The sequence below is a fragment of the Nicotiana tabacum genome, chromosome 23, assembly GCF_000715075.1.
Source record: "Nicotiana tabacum cultivar K326 chromosome 23, ASM71507v2, whole genome shotgun sequence".
NCBI classification, from domain to species: domain Eukaryota; kingdom Viridiplantae; phylum Streptophyta; class Magnoliopsida; order Solanales; family Solanaceae; genus Nicotiana; species Nicotiana tabacum.
Genome location: NC_134102.1, coordinates 121,921,299 through 121,941,250, shown reverse-complemented (window position 1 = coordinate 121,941,250; position 19,952 = coordinate 121,921,299). Strand labels below are relative to the sequence as shown.

The window sequence follows — 19,952 nt, the reverse complement described above, 5'->3', positions numbered from 1 at the left end:
TCAAAGGGGAGATCATTAGCAATGTGCTTTATGTACCCGACTTTAGCTAAAAGAATAAAAATAGTGCATGCAATAGAAAAAGCAAGAAGGGACAAATTTTGGCATATGAGGCTGGGACACCCTTCATTGTCAACTATGAAGAACATAGTAGAGCTTCAAGACAACATTAGTAATAGAGTACAAAATAAATGCCATATATGTCCTTTGGCAAAGCAAACTAGGCTACCGTTTCCACTTAGTTCTTCTAGAGCTGAAGCTCCTTTCAATCTTGTATATATGGACCTTTGGGGACCCTATAAAGTTCCTACATTTGATAGAAAGCATTATTTACTTACTATTGTGGATGATCATACTAGATACACATGGATTTATCTGTTGTAGTTGAAGTCTGAGGTAATTATAGTGTTAAAACAGTTTGTGACAATGATTAAAAATTAGTTTAACACTATGAGCAAGATATTGAGAAATAACTTGGGATTATTCATCAAGTTGGGATTATTCATCAAGTTTAACACTAGATACACATTAACTTGGGATTATTCATCAAAGCAATTGTCCCTACACTCCACCGCAAAATGGCATAGTAGAAAGGAAGCATAGACACATCTTTGATACTGCTAGAGCCTTAAGGTTTCAAGCATCCATTCCTCTAAGATATTGGGGCATATGTATGAAGGTAGCAGTGTACTTGATAAACAGATTTCCCTCCACTATTGTGTCAGGAAGCACACCATATGAGTTGTTATATCACATAAAGGCCAAGCTAAGTCACCTTAGGATTTTAGGTTGTCTCTGCTATGCAACTAACTTGGTCAAGTGACATAAGATTGCACAAAGGACCAAACCTGCAGTGCTACTTGGCTTTTCAGAGACACAGAAATGTTACCGTTTGCTAGACTTAGCTTCTAGGCTTTTCTTTGTCAGTAGGTGTGTGATTTTTTAGAGAAACAGATTTTCCATTAAGATCATAGACTTTGTTAGGTTATACAATTCCTCCTGATACTATTTTCCCAAATGCCATCTTGCTCCATCATTTGCAGGATGTAACAGCTACGCCAGACATGGCTAGTCCATCAGAGGTGAGAGAAGAGGAGGTTGGTCAGGACAATATAGTTCCTAATTCATAATGCCAAGATAATGAGATCCCCGAGGCAGACAATTCAATTCTGGAAGACACCTCTAGAGCAAATGACACTCCAACTACTACTAGTGCTGAGGAGAATGATAACATTCCATTTGTTGCTGCTCTTATTGCAGATGACATTACATCTGCCCCTACTATTGTGCCTACTAAAACAAAAGCAAAAACAAAATCAATCAGACAAGGCAAACAACCTATATGGAGGAAGGATTATGTCACTAAAACCAAGCCTAAGTCACATTGCAGCTTGTATCCTCTATCAGATTACTTGTCCTATGTAGGTACCTATGTCAAATATCAGAGTTATCTTGTAGATTTATCTTCCTTGGTTGAACCACAGAGCTTCAGCGGGGCTGGTAAAGACCTCAGGTGGATTAAGGCAATAAAATAAGAAATTACAGCACTTGAAGAAAGCAAGACTTGGGAGATAGTTGACTTGTCTAAAAGGAAGAACATTGTGGGATCATAATGGGTGTACAAGATCAAATTTCTGGCAGATGGGGAAGTAGAGAGGTTCAAGAAAAGATTAGCAACATCAAAAGGATGTGATTTATTCCAAATGGATGTTTATAATATATTTTTGTAAGGTGTCTATGTGAGGAGGTATACATGGAGATACCATAAGGCTTTAGAAGTCAGGGGGAGAAGATGGCGTATAGATTGCTCAATTCCTTGTATGGACTCAAGCAATCATCTAGGCGGTGGAACATTAAGTTAATTGAAGCCTTGATTGGTGCATGTTTCACTCAATGTAATCATGACTACTCTTTGTTCACCATGAGAAAGGGTGAGGATGTGGTGATTATTTTGGTATACGTAGATGATCTACTTATAACAAGGAGCAGCAAGGAACTAGTGAGTGTCGCTAAAAGCATACTGCATGACAAGTTCAAAATAAAATACCTAGGGGAGCTTAAGTACTTCCTGAGCATAGAAGTCCTAAGATCACAACAATGCATTTTATTGAATCAAAGGAAATATGTACTTGAGTTGATTTCAGTAATGAGACTCGGTGGAGCAAAGCCTTCTGCCACACCACTGGAGACAAACTACAACTTGACTACTATGGAATATGATAAGGTAGTGGGAACAACAAAAGACTTGCCTTTGCAGGATGTTTGTGCTAATCAGAGATTGTTAGGGAAGCTGCTATATATGACTATCACCAGACCTAATACTAGCTACACAGTGCAGACACTAAGTCAATTCATGCAAATGCCTATACAATTACATTGGGAAGCTGCAATCAGAGTGGTTAAGTATCTTAAGAATGCACCTGGTCTAGGTGTGTTTATGAAGGCAGAACCAACACAACATCTTACTTGTTGGTGTAATTCTGACTAGGTTGCTTGTCCTAACACTAGAAGGTCTATAACTGGATACATTATTAAGTTTGGTGAATCCTTGGTGTCTTGGAAGTCCAAGAAGCAACAAATTATCTCCAGAAGCTCAGTAGAGGCAGAATATCGAAGCATGACATCTATTGTAGCTGAAGTAACATGGTTACTTGGTCTATTTCAGGAGTTGAGAGTTAAAATTACATAGCCCGTCATGGTTTATAGTGACAGCAAGGCCGCTATGCAGATTGCCGCAAATCCAATCTTTCATGAACGTACTAAACATATCGAAATTGATTGCCACTTTATTAGAGATAAAGTCAAGGAAGGGGTCATACGCACAGATTTCATTGAAACTAAAGATCAGTAGGCAGATTTATTGACAAAGGGACTCAGCAAGGTACAACACTTCCATTTGATGGGCAAGCTGGGAGTACTCAATATTTTGCACCCTCCAGCTTGAGGAGCTTGAGGGGGAGTATTGACATATAACATAAGGACATGTGGCAACATTTGTATAGACCAATTAGTTAGTTAGTTAAATGCAGTTAGTTAGTTGGCTAGAATAGTAACATTATGTCCAGCTGTATCTTAGCTGTCAATAGTCGGTTAGTGATGCTGTTAGTGAGTTAATTTGTATATATAGGTGTTCACACTCAGATAATGAAGTTAGTTATCATTTTTCCAATGCAGTCTCTTCTCTCTTCTCTCTCATCGTACTAGTTAACTCCATTAGAGAAGCTTCAAGCTCCATTAGTTAAGGTCGTATTTTAGCATTTTCTCGCACTCGTACTTTATGAGAGCTTAGTACATCAAATTTCTTTTATGTTGAAAAGAGGGAGTAGTAGATGCAATATTGAAGATGATAACAAAAAATGCAAGGAGGTCTTTGTTTATAAGGGAGTTATAATTTCACAAAATATAGAAATATCATTTATCTTCCATTTGTAACCAAACTACATTAAAATCCTACAAAGCAACAAACTTACCTATGGTGCATGAATTAATTTCTTTCCTCCTTATTCAATCTAGCTCCCGTCATGGACAAAGCTAGAGTGTCGGGAATGAGTTTAGTCAAACTCAATGGATTTAGCTTAAACCTTTGTATTTACCTTAAAAAATTCATTGAATATTTATAAATTATTAACTTAATACCCAGTAACTTAAAAGAATTAGAATTCCGAAGCCATAAACTTGATATTCTGACTCCACCTCTAGCTCCGGCTAATCACTGCCTCTTGTAGATTTCCTATCAGAGGTGTCAAATGGAGGGGATGACAAAATTTGAAGATACTAAAATAAACTGAATCGATAAATAAGTAAGTTATGATGATATGTGTCCAGCTCAATACGTCCAAATTTCGTAGGCTAAATTTATCAGTTTATGTCTTGTTCAATATTTTAACCTTCATACTCACTTTTTAAACACGTCACACTTTACAACAATCCTCCGAAAGAAAGAGAAAACGAGAAAAAAGAAGAAAATTTGAAGAAGCAAACAAGAGTAATTGATTTCTTGAATTTGGGTGAGAAAATTCTTTAATTACCCAAAAAAAGAGTATTTGAAACTTAAAGGAAGCTTTCTGTTGCATATGAAAACTATTGGGGTGCAATACGTAATTATTTCCAATTGGGAAGAGTGAAATAGACGAAGCAGGAAAAACCGCACAAAGGAAAAAAAGAAGAAGAGGAGAAACACACAAATAGCGCAACGTACAAGAAGGTTGAAGCCCAGCAACGGCAACAGCCTTTTCTTCTTCTTCAGTCAAGTAAGCTGAAAACCCTTCTCTCTGCTTTCTTCTTTTCATTTTCTTAGTGATCCTATGAAGTTTTTTCACTTAGAAAATTTGTCCCCTTTTTATTCAGTTTTTATTAACTTTTCAAAGAAATTTTTTGTATTGCATCAAATTCGTTTCAATTATTGAATTTGAGTCAAACCCTTTGAAGCATATATGCTTGTTGTCTCAATTAGTAAAAGGGTACTAACTAAATGTCTCATTTTTATACTTTCCAAATTTGTCTTATTGAACTGTATATTATGCATTAATTGGTACATTCAATATTTCACTATTTTGAACACTCATTTTATTTGTGTTGTACAAAATGGTAGATTGCAGTTTAGTTTGATAGCTTAGTTGTATTACATATACAGTGTTTTGTATTATTTTTTCATATTTTTTATGATTCGCCGTATACATGTGCGGAGCGGATGTAGATAACAGGCTACGGGCTCAACTGCAATCAGTAACTTTAATACGTAGCTTAGATAAAGATGTAAAAGATTTCCAAAATTTCAATAAATATTTTATTTTGAATTCATAATTTTAAATGTGCAGTAGATTCAGTGGTAAAAACATTAATATTGAACCCATCAAATTAAAATCCTGGATCCGCCTTTGTATATGTGATTTCCATAGCGTTACCATATCCATTTGCACTAAAGCATTGGCAACTATTTAAGGGGTTCAAAAAGTTTCAATTTTTAATGATGGTTATGCTAATTTTTTCCTTTCCTTTTGTTATTGTAGATCTTTATAGAGTTTTACTGATCAATTAGTGCTTCAAGGGGCTTTTGATGGATAGTATTGTAGATGCACTGAACAATGCATATCAAGATTTTGTTGCAGCAGCTGCCGCTGCACTTGAATCAAAGGAGAGTTCAAATGGTCAGAAAACAGTAGCAACTGATGCTGCATTAGAAAACTTTAAGCAACGATGGGAGTTGTTCAGGGTTGCTTGTGATCAGGCAGAGGAGTTTGTTGAGTCAGTTAAACAAAGAATAGGTTCCGAGTGTCTTGTGGATGAGGCTACGGGCTCTGTTTCAGGGAAGCCTGGGCAGTCATCAGCAACAAGTGGCCTTCAACCCATTAGTGCTGTTAGATTGGAGCAGATGAGTAAAGCTGTCAGATGGCTAGTGATAGAATTGCAACATGGTTCTGGAGCGAGTAGTGCTTCTACACACCCCAACCCTTCTGCTCCTTTTGATGCTAGATTTACTGAAGATGCCACTCAATAGGTATACTGAAATTTTGCTGATACTTTTTCCTCTTTGTTGTCGTTGACTATCCTAAATAATCTGGGAACAAATTTTGTATTGTTTAATGAACTATAAGTAAATAGGCTTTGTTTCCTGGACTCGATGAAGCAATTAAGTTCTGGAATGGTTCCTTGAAGAATCTGACTCCTATGTAAGAGCTGCTGTCACATTTTACTCATAAGTGCATATAATTCCGCGTGTACTTTTATCTATCACAGCTTCATAGTAACAATTTGCTTCAGCAGTTTCTATGTCCGATTCACTCATGTTTTCTTCTTCTTTTAGTGTCTGGTTTGCTTGTTCATTAATGATTGAGGAGTTCTTTTCTCCTCCCTTTCAACAAGCAAGACTAAAGACCTGTCTTGCTTTTAAAATGCTTCATATTAAAAGATGCTTCATATTGTATATTTGTTTCGCAAAAGAACATGGTCGTATACTCCTATATTTAGGGTAGTATGTGTTCCCATCTTATGGGGTGTCTGACAAGAAAGGAAATTAAGGGAAGGAAGTTGATCCGTCAAGTTATAAAATGTGGGAGGGTACATAGGCTGAACTTTTCGTTAATGTGTTACTCGTGATGAAAAGGAACAAAGTGTAAACAAGAAATAGGCATGATCGTCTTTTCCCTTGCATTTTCCTTGATGCCACACATGACACGGCCACACGCATGCGTGCACGCACACACACATATATATCATGTAATATATACAAATCTACAGCCGCAGCATGTTGAATTTATTTTAACTAGTCAGTTGTGATGGTGGGAAATTACTTTACTTGGGCGTGCCATTCAACCTTGAAATACAATAGAGAGATACAAAATCGCCTATTTTAATTAAGAGACATCAAAATATGTAAAGTTCTTCCCTTTAGAGGACAATAAATGCAAAGTAACTTCCTTAAAAAGGAGATAAATCAACTTCTTTCAGATGCCTACCTTGAGCTTCTCATTTTTTGAAATTGCTCCATTGTGTTACGACCTTATAGAAAAGAGGGTTGATAACATAAGCGAAGAAAGTGAAGAAAATTAAATCTTAAATTATTGAATAACAAGAGCTAGAATTACGTCTTAACATATTGATATTTAGAAGTTTGGTGTAGTTAGTTGGCGCTGCTTGTGTAAAAGCATGGGGAGTATGCAGACTACGTTTTGCAACATTGTGATTGCCTCTAGGTTATGGTCCTTGATAAATCAATACTCGACATTCAATGGCTGCTCCATTGCATGGTGGCGGAGATGACATCTCCTGTTATATTTTTTGTTGTTGTTGAGGGAAAGAAATAGGATAACTTTGAAGGGGTCGCGAGTTTGTGGTCGAGAGTCGAATGGAATACCTATTTATGTCGATAGTTGGCTAAGATTTTAAGGGAGGCAAGTATGCACTCACAACAGAATTCTGGAAAGATAGAGACCAACTTGGTATAGTATTAATGATTTTTTTTATTTATCTAATTTTCGTATCTGACGATGACATCTTATCAGTCTTAACTAGCCAAACTTCCTGATTGCAATGTCTAGTTTTTCTTCTTGTAAAGAATATGAATTTATATCGCTTGTGGAAGTGGCTAAGGGTATTGGGGCTTCATTTACTTTATTAATTGATAAACAAAAGTTCTACTTGTCAAAAACGTTAATAAACAAAAGTTTTAGAGTTCCTCTAAAGTAGCTAGCTAGTGCGATTAATCCCTTAATGGTACCTACATGTTTCTTCACTCCCCCTTGGCATGAGACCTCTTTTTCTTTAATTTTAAATTATCATTGTTTGAAATTTTGCTTGTTTTATTTGGGACTGGCCCCGCAGACGGTACTAGTATTATACCACTTATTGTATTTGGTACCAATATTATACTATTTACTCCTTCAAATCCATTCTACGTGACGCTCTTTCCTTTTTGGTCTATTCTAAAAAAGATTCATCCTTGCGGTAACATACTAGCATGACTTAGAGGAAAACATACTTGGTTAAGAAAATTAAAATTTTATGGATTGGAGAGGACAAATATTGATGATAATACTCTGAGCAAGCTTTTTCAATTCAAAATCACTTCTCGTTACTACCTGAAACCTTGCGACATTGTAATGATAATTGTTCATGCATCATTAATCCTTGAGGGGAATGTGCAGAAAGAGTGCAACAGCAGGCACTTAAAATAATTGGACTTATTTTCTTATATTTGGAAATATGTTAGTTAACTGGAGCCCGCACATAGCGGGAGCTTAGTGCGCCGGGCTGCCCGTTTTTTAGTTAACTGGTCTTGTATCAGCTCCTGGTTGGGAGAAAAGTAATAGAAGCTAACAAAATCTCTTAGTAAGTTATCTTCCATCAAAACATATTACTGTGAGTAACCACAAGTTTTTGCAGCAATTATATACTATGTTCACATTGTTTAAACTAAGTTTGTCCTCACATTTCAGATAGACAAATGAAACTAGAATAAGCATGATTGCTTTGTATTCTATGCTTGTCCTTAAAAAGCAAAGAGCAATGATTAACTCTGACTGTTTTCAGGTGACTGGCAAAGACTGGTAAACAGGCAGAGACAAACAAACAGATCAGCTATGCCTCAGTAAGCCGCTAAAGTTGTACGTTGGTTGTATCAAATCATGTTGTAACGCTGTAGAACTGCTCCGATATTTATTTCTATTGCAGCAGGAGCCACCCCACTGTTAGGTGTTATTCAGATTTCAAAACCACGTGCCCGTATGTGTGTGTGTGTGCATACAAAATGTACACAGGCTATATTCATGTGCCTGCTATATATTACAGTTACACTTTTGAAGTTTGTTTGTACTTACAAAAGTGGTATGTCATATTGTCGTTGAAAAAGGCTCCAATGTGTTGTTTGTTATAGGTGTTCTTGATTTATATATTCTTGAATGATGATACCATAGAGGTATAATTGCCTTTCCTAAAGAAATATATCTTAGGCATTGCAAAGTGTCTTGTTTTGTAAAAGTGTTAACCCTGATGAACTCAGTCAGTAGGATTTGAAGACCCTGGAATTGCTGCAGCAGAATCTTATGATGTTTTGAGTGTAATAAGACGCTTTAGCTTACAACTAAGTCTCAATTTCAAGCAATTTTAGCTTACATGTAAGTCTCAATTCCAAGCAAGTTCAGGTTGACTATATGAATCTTCACTGTCCATCTCGTCCTATTTAAGTTTGTTTCAGTCTAATACAATTGGACCTCTCTATAACAACATCCCTAAGCATCCCTATATAACAACATTTCACTATAAAAGTCAAGTTTTTCTGGAACCTATTTTCATGTTATGTTATAATATATATTCTATATAACAGCACTTCACTATAACATCCAAAAATATTCGGAACAAATGAAGTTGTTATAGAGACTGTATTAATAGAACACTTTAACTTGGTGTGACAAAAGCTTGGCGCCACAAGAGTTCTTCGGCAGGACATTATTTAGTCACGTTGATATTATGTTGTAGCGTAATCTTGAAAATAGCAGTTCTCACTGCACTGGTTAATACAATGGATTGTTTTTCCAAGTCAATACCGTGGATTGTTTCTAGCAGGTAAATACCATTTACTCTCAGTTGTTTTCCACTTCCTTGCTTGCATAGCAGCTAATTGGAGGGACAACACAGAAAATTGAGAACCAAAAAGGCAGACAGATTTCTTTAATACAACGTGATAATGGGGGAAGTACTTCAAAATTATCGTCTTAACAGTAAAATTATATTAGTAATGAGTGCGTTTTAATTCCAATTATGAAATGGAAATTAGCACTTGGCAACGTTTTCTTTCTAATAATGAAGCAAATTATTGTAATAAATTTACAGATCTTATGATGTAAAAAGTTTCGAAAATTGAGGGTTAGAAGAAGGGAGGAATAACTCATCACAAAAACTTCCCGTACACATAGCAGTTAAGCATGAACTCCATCTAGATTACTAGCAGAGACCAACGCCATAAAGCTATATGTATCAGAGCAAATACATATATAACGATAATACACATTCTTTTCATTGATTTTAGGACCACACCCAAGAATAGAGGTGTTTGAGGCAATCTACAGCGCTTAAGAGCAACTTCTGAGATAAGATGCATGCGAATATACAGGGACACTCAAGATACAAAATTATTTCTGAGAGTTAGTTTCTTTCATATGGATATACAGAGGAGTGAAGAACACTGGGAGTTGCTTCAAGTATCTAGGAACCATGAACAGTAGAAGCACTACATATTCATAAATATCCTATAAGCGAGTCATGCATAGCCTGCCCCAGAAGAACTTTTTGTGATATCCTTGTCACTTTTGGAAGTTATATGCCTCTTTTCACTTCATCTGTGAAATCTCAATCTACAGATCAATCGATTGTGATCTAAGAAGCAAGGGTCGTAATTAGAAGATGTTCAATTGGTTCCAAGCTCCACAAGAGGTTGCTACATTGGTGGAGAGTCTCCCTTGACAGAATGTGGACAAAAATCTGTCACATTGTCAGCTGCCCTAATGTTCTTGAGAAGATAAAACAGCTCAGTAGTTATATCTTCTTCTAGTAGGTGGATTCCGGTGGCAAAATTCAGGTTATTGTTCTTGCTTACATCGTCATCGTCAAAACGCTTTCTTCCCATTTTATTCAATTCATTCGGAAGCTTTAGTTCTTCAACCAACTCTTGATCAACAAACTTTGATGTCGGGGGCGCTGGGTGGTGGGGTGGGTGGGAGCACGCAGAGCCCCAGGACCAACATTTAACATCTGTCTTTAAGCGGTTAGGACACTCGTTATACCAGCATTTCATCAATGGAATCTATTCTCATATGCTTTTCAACTTCAGAGGCTTCAGCCATATTGATCAGAGAGGATTGTACTGGCTTGGTTGTGGATGAAATTGCATTATCAATTCTGTTGTCAACATTCTGTAATCTAGGACTAACTTCTGGCTCTATAGAGTTGCAGCATAGGTCATTCTGCTGGTTCTTCAAGCATTGATCTAGAGACTTCTCAGCTGGAGCTACATAGAGAGGCTGTGGTTGCTCATCCACCATAGTTGCACAATCAGCTTTGTTCAAGACATCATCTTCAAAACTGTTTGAATTTGCAAATGATGTGTCTGTAGAAGGAAGATTCTTCGTCGTCTCCAGCTCCTCACCAATCATGACACCTCCATTCTCAGCAAACACATCAGCTGATGTGACCTCATCAAGGGAAAACAATTGAGTCGCACAAGCGGAGATGGATAATGGGCTAGTTTCCATCTCAACAGGAGAATTTTCCACAGAAGGTACTATGTCTGCACAAGTGCCGTTTTCAGTACATACCCGATCAATCTGGCCACCACTCAAATTATCAGTGGCAGAACTCGAATGCTGGAGCTCAGTCAGACCACCTACCACATAGGGTAATGTGTCTGTTCTATTGCTCGCATTCACCACTTCTGTGTAGTGACCAGGTGTGGCAGCAGTCAGCTGAAGTCCTTGTCGCTTGAACTGGCCACTTCCAGGACCAAGTTGAGCATTCAACTGCGTCTGCACCCAGACTGCTAGAGATAGTGCATGATCACGAATCAAAGAATCATAAGGTGGGCAGTGTAACATATCAACCAAAGCCTGCATATATTGGAACATACTGGTCGATGGAGTAATAGACCCTTTGTCACGAAGATATTTAATGCTTTTGAGAGTATGTTCACATAAGTTTCCCATTTTTGCCCAATTACAATCACAAATTGCATACTCTGAAGCTGGACTCCGAACAACATGCAGTTGATGCCGATCTTCCTGATCAACTACTTTTGAATAGTCACCCTCAACTAACACATCAGAATCTGGAATCTGCAAAGATTTCTGCCAAGCTGTTAAGCCACTCATCCATTCATTCTTCCAGTAACGTGCAAACTCATCCTTTCCTGAGTACTCATCAAGCCAGAAGTAAGAATGCACTGTGGTATCTAGCTTATCTACAAGCCAATCAGCACGTTCATATACACTTATTTCCTTCTCATTCAATAATCTAAGCTTCAATTGGTTGTGATAATACTCCATCGCCGAGCATGTCTCCTGGCTGGCAAGAGGAAGAGTTCTCAATGCACTAGTCCAGAGCCCTGGGTAGACAAAATCCGTCAGCAAATAAAGCCCCAAAGAAGAACCAACTAATTTTCAAACAGGAGTCTAAGAGAATTATTTCAAGCACTCTTGAAGAATAATGCGTTTTAGCAGAATATCACTAAGCTAGCACTTCTTTTTGTAAGGTGAGGATTCTCAAACGTGAAAGATTGCATGTATATCCACTATGAAGGAGTTGCTCAACCTATACATAATTTAGAATTTAAATGCTTAACAGCTGTTAGCTATCTGGGGTAAACTGAAAGATCATTCTGTGGTTGAAGATTTGATAAGAGCTTTTGGACTCTATTCAGACTTAAAGACTTTTTTTTCTTAAAGAGACTTAGACTGTTATTGTATATACTTCTGTACATCAGTACTTCCTTGGTGCTTTTCTTTTTAGTAATGATATATTTCTGATCTGGAGACAGACACGCTACCATTGCGCCACGGATCCTAGCTAAATTAGTAATAATATCTTTACTTTATTCATCAAAAAGAAATATCCACTATAGACATAGACAAAAATATGCAACTACTTATTGGAACATGTGCATAAGGTATCCATCATAGGAAAACATCATGCAGTATATTGATAGGATTCAGAATTCAAATATTGACAACTTTTGAGATACTATTGTTTCTCGTAGAAGTGTGTGAAACGTCTAGGATATTCCCAAACAACTGTTACACAATGTGGACAATGGGAGCATTAGTTTAAATTCAGGTTAGTCATGGATCTGAATCAGATTAGCAGCGTGTCAAATGAGTTGAGCAAAAAACCTGTTTCATAGATAAACAATTTTTTTTGTAGTGACACAGGAATCTGATTTACTGAATAGTATGCCTAACCTAGTCTCGGGTACCATGTGGCCTTGAAATAGTCCAAAAAGTCTGCAGCATCCACGAAATCTTCCATAAATTCTTCAAACAAAACAGCAATTCCATCCCCCCTGCAGATGTGATGCACTGCCTGGCCTAGCCTCTTTGCAATTGCAGCACAGGTCTCCATTTCTGAGCATTTCTTAATCAAGTTCTTATGCCATGCATGACGAACCCGCCAAAAGCATATCAATACAGAGCACTGAAACACTTCCCTGAGTGACAAGCAAGAAAGTACACAATTCATGCAAGAAAATATCAAGATAAAGAAGTGGATGACCAGGAGCCACAATCTTAAACTGCGCAATCTAGTACCCAAAAATAATTGGCAGAACCACAATTCATGAGTGACTGAGAAAATACATAAAGAAAAACTAAGAGAAATGCCTAACATTCAGCTTAACCTTCCACATACTGAGTGAGCAAAGTATGCCTTAATAGTTTCATCATTCATTTAAAATTTGATATACTCTTCAACTTTTGGTGGATGAACAAGACTATTTAGATGTAGAAGCAGGGACCAGATAAAGTGCTGATCGTTTTCAAATTCACATCTGTCAATAAAAAACTTCATGGTTAGTTGTGCATCAGACACTGGTTTATTCTATTCTTCATTAGTTCAAACCATTCAAACCGAACCAACAGAGCAACATTGAAATTTCCAGCCTATTTTACGCATTCATTTGCTAATATCCCAATCAACAAGTCTACAACAACAATTACGCCTCAATCACAAATAAGTTAGAGTCGGCTAATGAATCCTCACTGACCATGTTCCTCAATTAAATTCATCTCAGGCCAACATTATAAAAAATCCAAAAGAAAAAGTACCAGAAGTTCTCTATATTTCTTACTAGCATAAGAATTTCATAGGGCTAAAGACTCCAAGAAAGCGTGACCAAATTATAAAGTAAACATATTTAACATGACTAAAATGTATTCCCAACTAATTGATATCGCCTGTATAAATCTTTTTCTTCTATTGTGCCCTATTAAAGTAATAGCCTCTCTCTGAGCCCAAAAGATAGATGGAACTGGTGCAACTCTAGTTTGCCATGCTAAAGAGGAAAACTCCACATCCATTAGGAAAAAAAATGTAAACTACTATTGCGGGACCAAAAAGATAGTCACCAACCTGATTGCAGGGACGTCAGCTGAAGGATCATCCACAATGAATCCAGCCAACTTCCACTTAGGATCTTTCATATGAACTCTGTTATATAGGGCCCTCATCCACCTAAGTGTATCTCCACGTGCAAATCTAGGTGCTATTATCCACGCCACCGGTATAGCCTTGTTGTCTGAGTTGAACACAACAAGACTGTGAATAGGATACTGGATGAATTTGCATAAAAGACAAAGTAAGCTTTCAAGTATTCGGTCTTTCTAGAAATTTGGTGTCCATATAAGCAAAAATACCATTAGTTTAATTTTTTTGTTCAAAAGAAACATAAAATACCTTTAGTTTATTAGTTCCAAACTTTGAATCAGAGGCTAGAAGGCCATGGTTTCCAAACCGAATCAGCTGTTGCAGTTGCCATTCTGTTTGAATGCCCAAGACAAACGGATCGGAATCAGAGAAATTCTCATAAAAGAACACATGATTCTGGTGACTTTCAACCCACATGCTAATGCTGACTGCATCATCTGAGTCAAGTTCATAAGTAGAGCGCCTTATGCTCCTCTCTTGTCTCCGAACATACCTGTGAGTTAAAAGGTCATCTCGGTTGCATGGACCTCCTTGTCTCTCCACTGATTCATTGTGCCTCTGCATGATTGTTTCCACAGACACTCCAACATAGAGCAGAGACAAAACTCGGAGGCGAAGATCCTCTGAGATGTATGGAGAATACATGGCACGTGTTCCAGCAGCCTTTTTGTCCTGTGGGCCATGGCATGGTAATCCGTTCTTATCTACGTGCTTATCTTGGTTATATATGATAAGTGCTACAGATGGTTCAGCAATTAAGCGTTTGACAATAAAATGGCAGGTGCACCCCCTCTTTGTATTAGGTCGACCAGCAGGTTTTTTCTTAGGGACGTACGTGGTTCTACTTGGTCGGACAATTCCACCCTTTCTATGATCATCAGGACCAAAGGAGCACCAGTACCTAGAGAATCATAAGGTTATTTCTGTAAAATGCATTGTCATAGTAGCAATTGAAACAAGCTAAAGAGCTAAAAGTACAGCTTACAGAATATATTCAAGGATGCCATCAACTTTAGGCTTGTAAGTTATCTCTGCAGGCCGACGTCTCCGAGCTTCAACATGGAATCTTGTTGGACATTCTCTATTAGCAGATTCACCTCTAACAAAGTCATCTACTCTAGCAAACGGAATGAGAGCAACTCTGTCTATGTTATCGCGCCAGCCTTCTACCTTAGACCACACAAGTTCAGCAGAAGAAAACTCTAAAGTCGGGGGGTTCTGAACAGGAAGGGAAAGAATTTGATCCCATCTAGCCATCTGTTACATAAGGGAAATAATAAGATAAGTAGCGTATATTACACTTCTGAAAACAAAATGAGTTGGATTGCAAACGTTCAATAATCAGATTTGATTATTCTTCCTTATGGCATTTAGTGTTTCAAAAGGCTGGGACGTGACGCAGGTGTTAAACCTAGGGGTGCCCATGAAATTTAATTTAATAATATAAACATAAATCTAAAATTAGTTGGGGTCGGCTGTATAAATCTTTTGGGTCGATCCTAACTAGTTTGAACATTTTAAAACGTTGCAATGAAGTGTAAGAAAATCCACGCAAGCATCTAAAAATACCAACAAAAGTATAAAAATATCATGGCATAGCAACCATTAACAACATCATAGCAATCCAAACAATATAAAGAAACATCATAACTAGTAAAGATGTATCATAAGACAACACAGTGCAATAATGGCATCAGACAGTCAATAACGGACATACCGAACTGTCCCAAGGAAAAAGCAAAAGAAAGAAAAACAACGAATAAACAACAAAAGCATACATCTTAATGGAAAAGCTAAAATAAGGGTTTGCTGATGAATAAAATATCAATTTAAGAAATGTAACATAAATCATTTTTCAAAGAGTACTCCATGCATTCCAATTTATGAGAAACTATGTTCTTATTAGTTCAATTTATAAGAAACTCTTGAGACATCTCGAGATGTTTGGCACGACTCCATTATTATACAACTTTCACAAGTTTAAGAATTCAAATTCATTAAATAATTCATAATTTAAATCTTGATGTGAAATTTTATCTATCAAGTTAACTTTTCGATCATAATTGTAATATTTTCTTCCAATATGCAAATATAATTTATTTTACAAAAATCAAATACAACTAGAGCAGAAGTCTCTTAATTATTTAGGTGAAATTTAACATAATATCTAAGAGTGGAGACAGTCTCTTAACTAAAACAATCTTATATTTGTTGAAAAAATTCATTAGAACAACCAGTGCTCAGCGTGATTGAAAGCTTTCTGAAGCCACCTTCCAACTAGTGTACACAGTGCCACTTCGTTACAGCGGGTGGTATCTAAAATCATTTAAACATAAAAGTGTAATACGATATATAACACACACACACACACAAAAAAAAAAAAAAAAAAAACGAGTGCTAGAATGATTGTACCAAAATGGAACAGCTGGACATTTAGAAAAGCATATACCTATTGAGAACCTTCAAATGTTGTTGCTGAGTTGAGAGAACGTACGGCAGGCTGGCGAAAATTAAGTAACGGCGGAGGAAGGATAATTCCAGAGGAAAGAGAGTCGCAGGCGGCGGAGCTTGGTGGCGGCAAGCGGCTGATGTTTAGGTTGCAATTTTCTAGTTTTCGTAGAAGGATATATAATTCGACTGGAAATGAAATTTTTTAGATTAATTGACACTTTGATCCTTTCAAGTTTCGAGAATTGTTATTTGGTCCCTTTGGCTTAGAGATGGCAAAATGATTAAAAGAAAACAGTTATTCACTCGTATTATTCATTAAAAAATGGGTTGGATAATGAACTTTTTAAAAATTGGTCGAATATGGATATGGACCATATTATCTAAGTAGAAAATAAATAACCAAGGTATAACTAATGTGTTTAACTTTTATATTTGTAAAACCTCAAATTGCAAATTGGGGTTTCTCAAGTTTGGAAGACTAGGAATATTCCTAAAAGTGATCATATTCAAGAAGTCATGGATATCCATAGTATCCGTCCGGATAACCCGTTTTTATACGTATTAAATATGGGTTGGATCGGATAATTTATGCGTTTTTTGAATTACCCGTTTCAAGACCATGGATAATATGGATATCCATATTATCTGCCGGTTAACTCATTTTTTATCCGTATTAAATATATGTCAGGTTGGATAATTTATCTGTTTTTGCATTACCTATTTCGTGACCATATCCGACTCGATCCGCCTGTTTGTCATCCCTACTTTGGCTCATGCACTAGTTATTGAGGATTGTTTATGGCGTGAAGAATAATGAATGAGTTGTTATACGGTAATTAAATTGTAGGTCGTGGCGGAACTAAATAGAGTGAAGGTGGTTCAATAGAATCCCTTCGTTGAAAAATTATATAATGTGAAAATAAGGTAAAGAATAAAATTTTTAAGTTATATATAAGTTGTTGAATCCCTTAATCTATATCTATATTATATTAAAAGCAGTAGGGCCTTAACTGAAAAATTAAATTACATAATCGCCCTTCTACTTAATTTCAATTTCCTACTTAGAAAAAAGATAATAAAATACTAAATTTATTTGAAGAGGTGTAACCTTTCATAGTATTAGTTACTAATTTCAACCGTTGCTGCCTTTTCTAAGCCTAAAGGAGGGAAACACATGATTGTTTAATTTATTTTCATTTCTATCTATATGTATCAAGAATTATATTGTGGCAAAATCTTTCTATTTGGGATACATTTGTGTCAAAAAGTATGTCAATTGATGACCGTTGCCTTTCTGGATCTTCTTCTTATACAAAGAAGTCTAACTAACGTGTTTAGAAGATGAAAAATTCACTTGACCATGGGGACAGAAGGAAAAAATTGTGAAAAGCATCGATGGCATGCAAAAGGAACAAAGACGAAAGGCGACGGTCTTTGGCAATATGTAATTCTCTTGGATGAGGCTCAATAAAGAACTTCACTTTATTATTTATTTATGAATTTATACTTTTGTGACTTTTGTAAAAAAAAAATTATAAATATTAGGATAGATGACATACTTATGATTTTGACATGCATGTTATATTTATAATTTTGATATATTTATAATTGTTATTTCATTGCCAAAAGCATGTAGTTGGCAAATATATATATATATATATATGTTGCAGACTTGCAAGCTTAAATCATGTGAAGTTTATTATTAAATTGTGGGATGATATATTCAATTACAAAAGAATATTTACCCTTGACCAATATCTAAATATAAAACTTGCTTACTCTCGTGATCTCAAGTTGGTGTAAAGAATGTTTATTCTCAAAGTGATGTTATAGTATAATTTTATACTACAACTATCCTATTACGTTGTTGTCTCTTAATTGAAACTATTATCAATAAAAGAACCATATTAATGGTCTACTATACTAGAGAGAGAATTTTTTTATGACTTACATAATGCAAAGAAGTAGAATTCAGAATAAATTAAAGTTCTTGTGAAAGAAGAAAAATATGTCACAAGAAACTTTTATGGTCGTAAAGCATTCTAAGATAATCAATTAAGTAAAGTAGACTATCTATTATAATATGTACAAAATTTAATGTTAAACTTCAGCATTAAATTGATGGATCTTCAATCAATTATTTCCCTTTTTTTTCGAAAGAATAGAATAGGCTAATTGTTTTACCTCCATTCTTTCCCATATACTCATTTATGACCATTACAAATACCAAATCTTACCGTGATTAATTTATAGCGGACAAACAAATTGAAAGAAAGATATCCAACATGACATGTTCGATAAAATCATTGATTCACCCTATACTGTTCAATAATTGGTACGAATGAGAGATGCTATGCTTGTTTGTTAGACTAACTTTGATGAAACTTTATTTTTTTCACGATGAAGCTTTATATTTACAGTATGCGAATTGATAAATATATTTGATGGTGAAAGTGAAGGAAAGAAAGTGAAAATTAGTGCTACTTATTCTTGTTTTGGCCGTTGAAAAATTTCTTGTCATTCAAGCATGCATGTATTTTACAACTGAACCATCTCTTTAATTTTCCGGCTGTATGGTTTAAGAATATTCTAAATATCCTAAAAAATGGAGGAGGATTTCTTTAAAGTGCTAAGAGTTTTAGGTTTTTTCTAGGCACATTAAAATTTAAATGCAAAAATGAATATGATAAAGAAAGTTCCATTCAAATAAGATTTCATTGATGAGCTTTGATGCAAAATTTTAGAAGGGGTTATATTTATCTGACCTAAACACGTTTTAGTTACAAAATATATACAATTCACCTTAAAAGCCTCTCAATCCATTATTAGTGTCTTCAATCAAGGTATTTAGTTATACCCTTTTTTCCTTTTTTTCTCTCCTCTCTCCCCTCTTCTCTCCAGATCGAACTTATATTTAGGGATTTCTGTTTGCTAATTGTTTCGGTCTCTTTTTTTTATCCTTAAAAAATTATATTATAATCGACATATTTCAAATTTTTTCTTCTGTTTTCTGTAACAAACTCATCAGATACAAAGCTGAAGCTGAATGTGAAATGGCTTTTTACTGAAACCATTAACACTCGAACCTGAAAACGAAAAAATCTCATTGAGACAATGTATAAATTACAACAGAAAGCATCACTGACATGTGTAGTTGAAATAAATAAATTAATTCCTGCTTCTCTACTCGTTCCAAATTTATCAGAAGCTTTGGAAGGGGCGAGATCCTCCTCCCTTTTTGGATTGCCAAAACCATGCCACGTCTAAGAGGCAAAACAACATGAATTCGTAATGTTCCATTTCACAAACAATTTTATACTCTACAAAAGAGTCTTACTTTTGGTGGAATCTATGCAGATGATTTATCTTGGCCATATTTTTCCGTTATCACATTTTCTGCGTTTATGATACAACTACAATATCATACAACTTAAATATAATTTTTATATAATATGTCTTTTGTATATTTTGTATCTTGTTTATACATAGTAAAAATAAATTTCATACAACTAATTATATATTATATAACTTATTTACAACTTTCATACATTATTTCTACCCAGTTATATACAACTACAATATCATACAACTTAAATACAAATTTTATACAATATATCTTTGTATATATTTTGTATCTGATTTGTATATATTTTGTCTGCGGTGTGTGCTTCTTCCTCTCTAAAATTCCAATCAAAACTTACTCTCTTAATACAATTTTGATACATATCAATAATTTTATGTAAAAAGATTGTATTGATAACTTAAATACAAATTTTATACAGAGATTCATACATTATACAACTATTGTTCAACTTTCATAC

At 35.6% G+C, this 19,952-nt stretch overlaps 2 protein-coding genes across 3 annotated transcripts; one reads left to right on the top strand and one right to left on the bottom strand.

Annotated features, from left to right (window-relative positions):
- The first annotated feature begins 4,045 nt into the window (after window positions 1-4,045).
- Window positions 4,046-8,351, top strand: LOC107761171 (mediator of RNA polymerase II transcription subunit 32-like). Of its 2 annotated transcripts, none has more exons than XM_016579354.2 (3): window positions 4,046-4,247; window positions 5,007-5,494; window positions 8,026-8,351. In XM_016579354.2, exon 2 carries the CDS (start codon window positions 5,054-5,056, stop codon window positions 5,492-5,494), a length of 441 nt encoding a protein of 146 aa, XP_016434840.2. In that variant the 5' UTR covers window positions 4,046-4,247; window positions 5,007-5,053; the 3' UTR covers window positions 8,026-8,351. The 2 variants fall into 2 exon arrangements, with proteins under 2 accessions (XP_016434840.2, XP_075102776.1); XM_075246675.1 differs by lacking the exon at window positions 4,046-4,247 and adding an exon at window positions 4,308-4,457.
- Window positions 8,352-9,486: 1,135 nt separating this feature from the next.
- On the bottom strand, window positions 9,487-16,282 carry LOC107761170 (uncharacterized). Its single transcript, XM_016579353.2, has 6 exons — window positions 16,130-16,282; window positions 14,666-14,937; window positions 13,930-14,581; window positions 13,606-13,805; window positions 12,441-12,685; window positions 9,487-11,587 (listed from the first exon to the last, which is right to left on the bottom strand). Exons 2-6 carry the CDS (start codon window positions 14,935-14,937, stop codon window positions 10,269-10,271), a joined length of 2,688 nt encoding a protein of 895 aa, XP_016434839.2. The 5' UTR covers window positions 16,130-16,282; the 3' UTR covers window positions 9,487-10,268.
- Window positions 16,283-19,952: the final 3,670 nt, after the last annotated feature.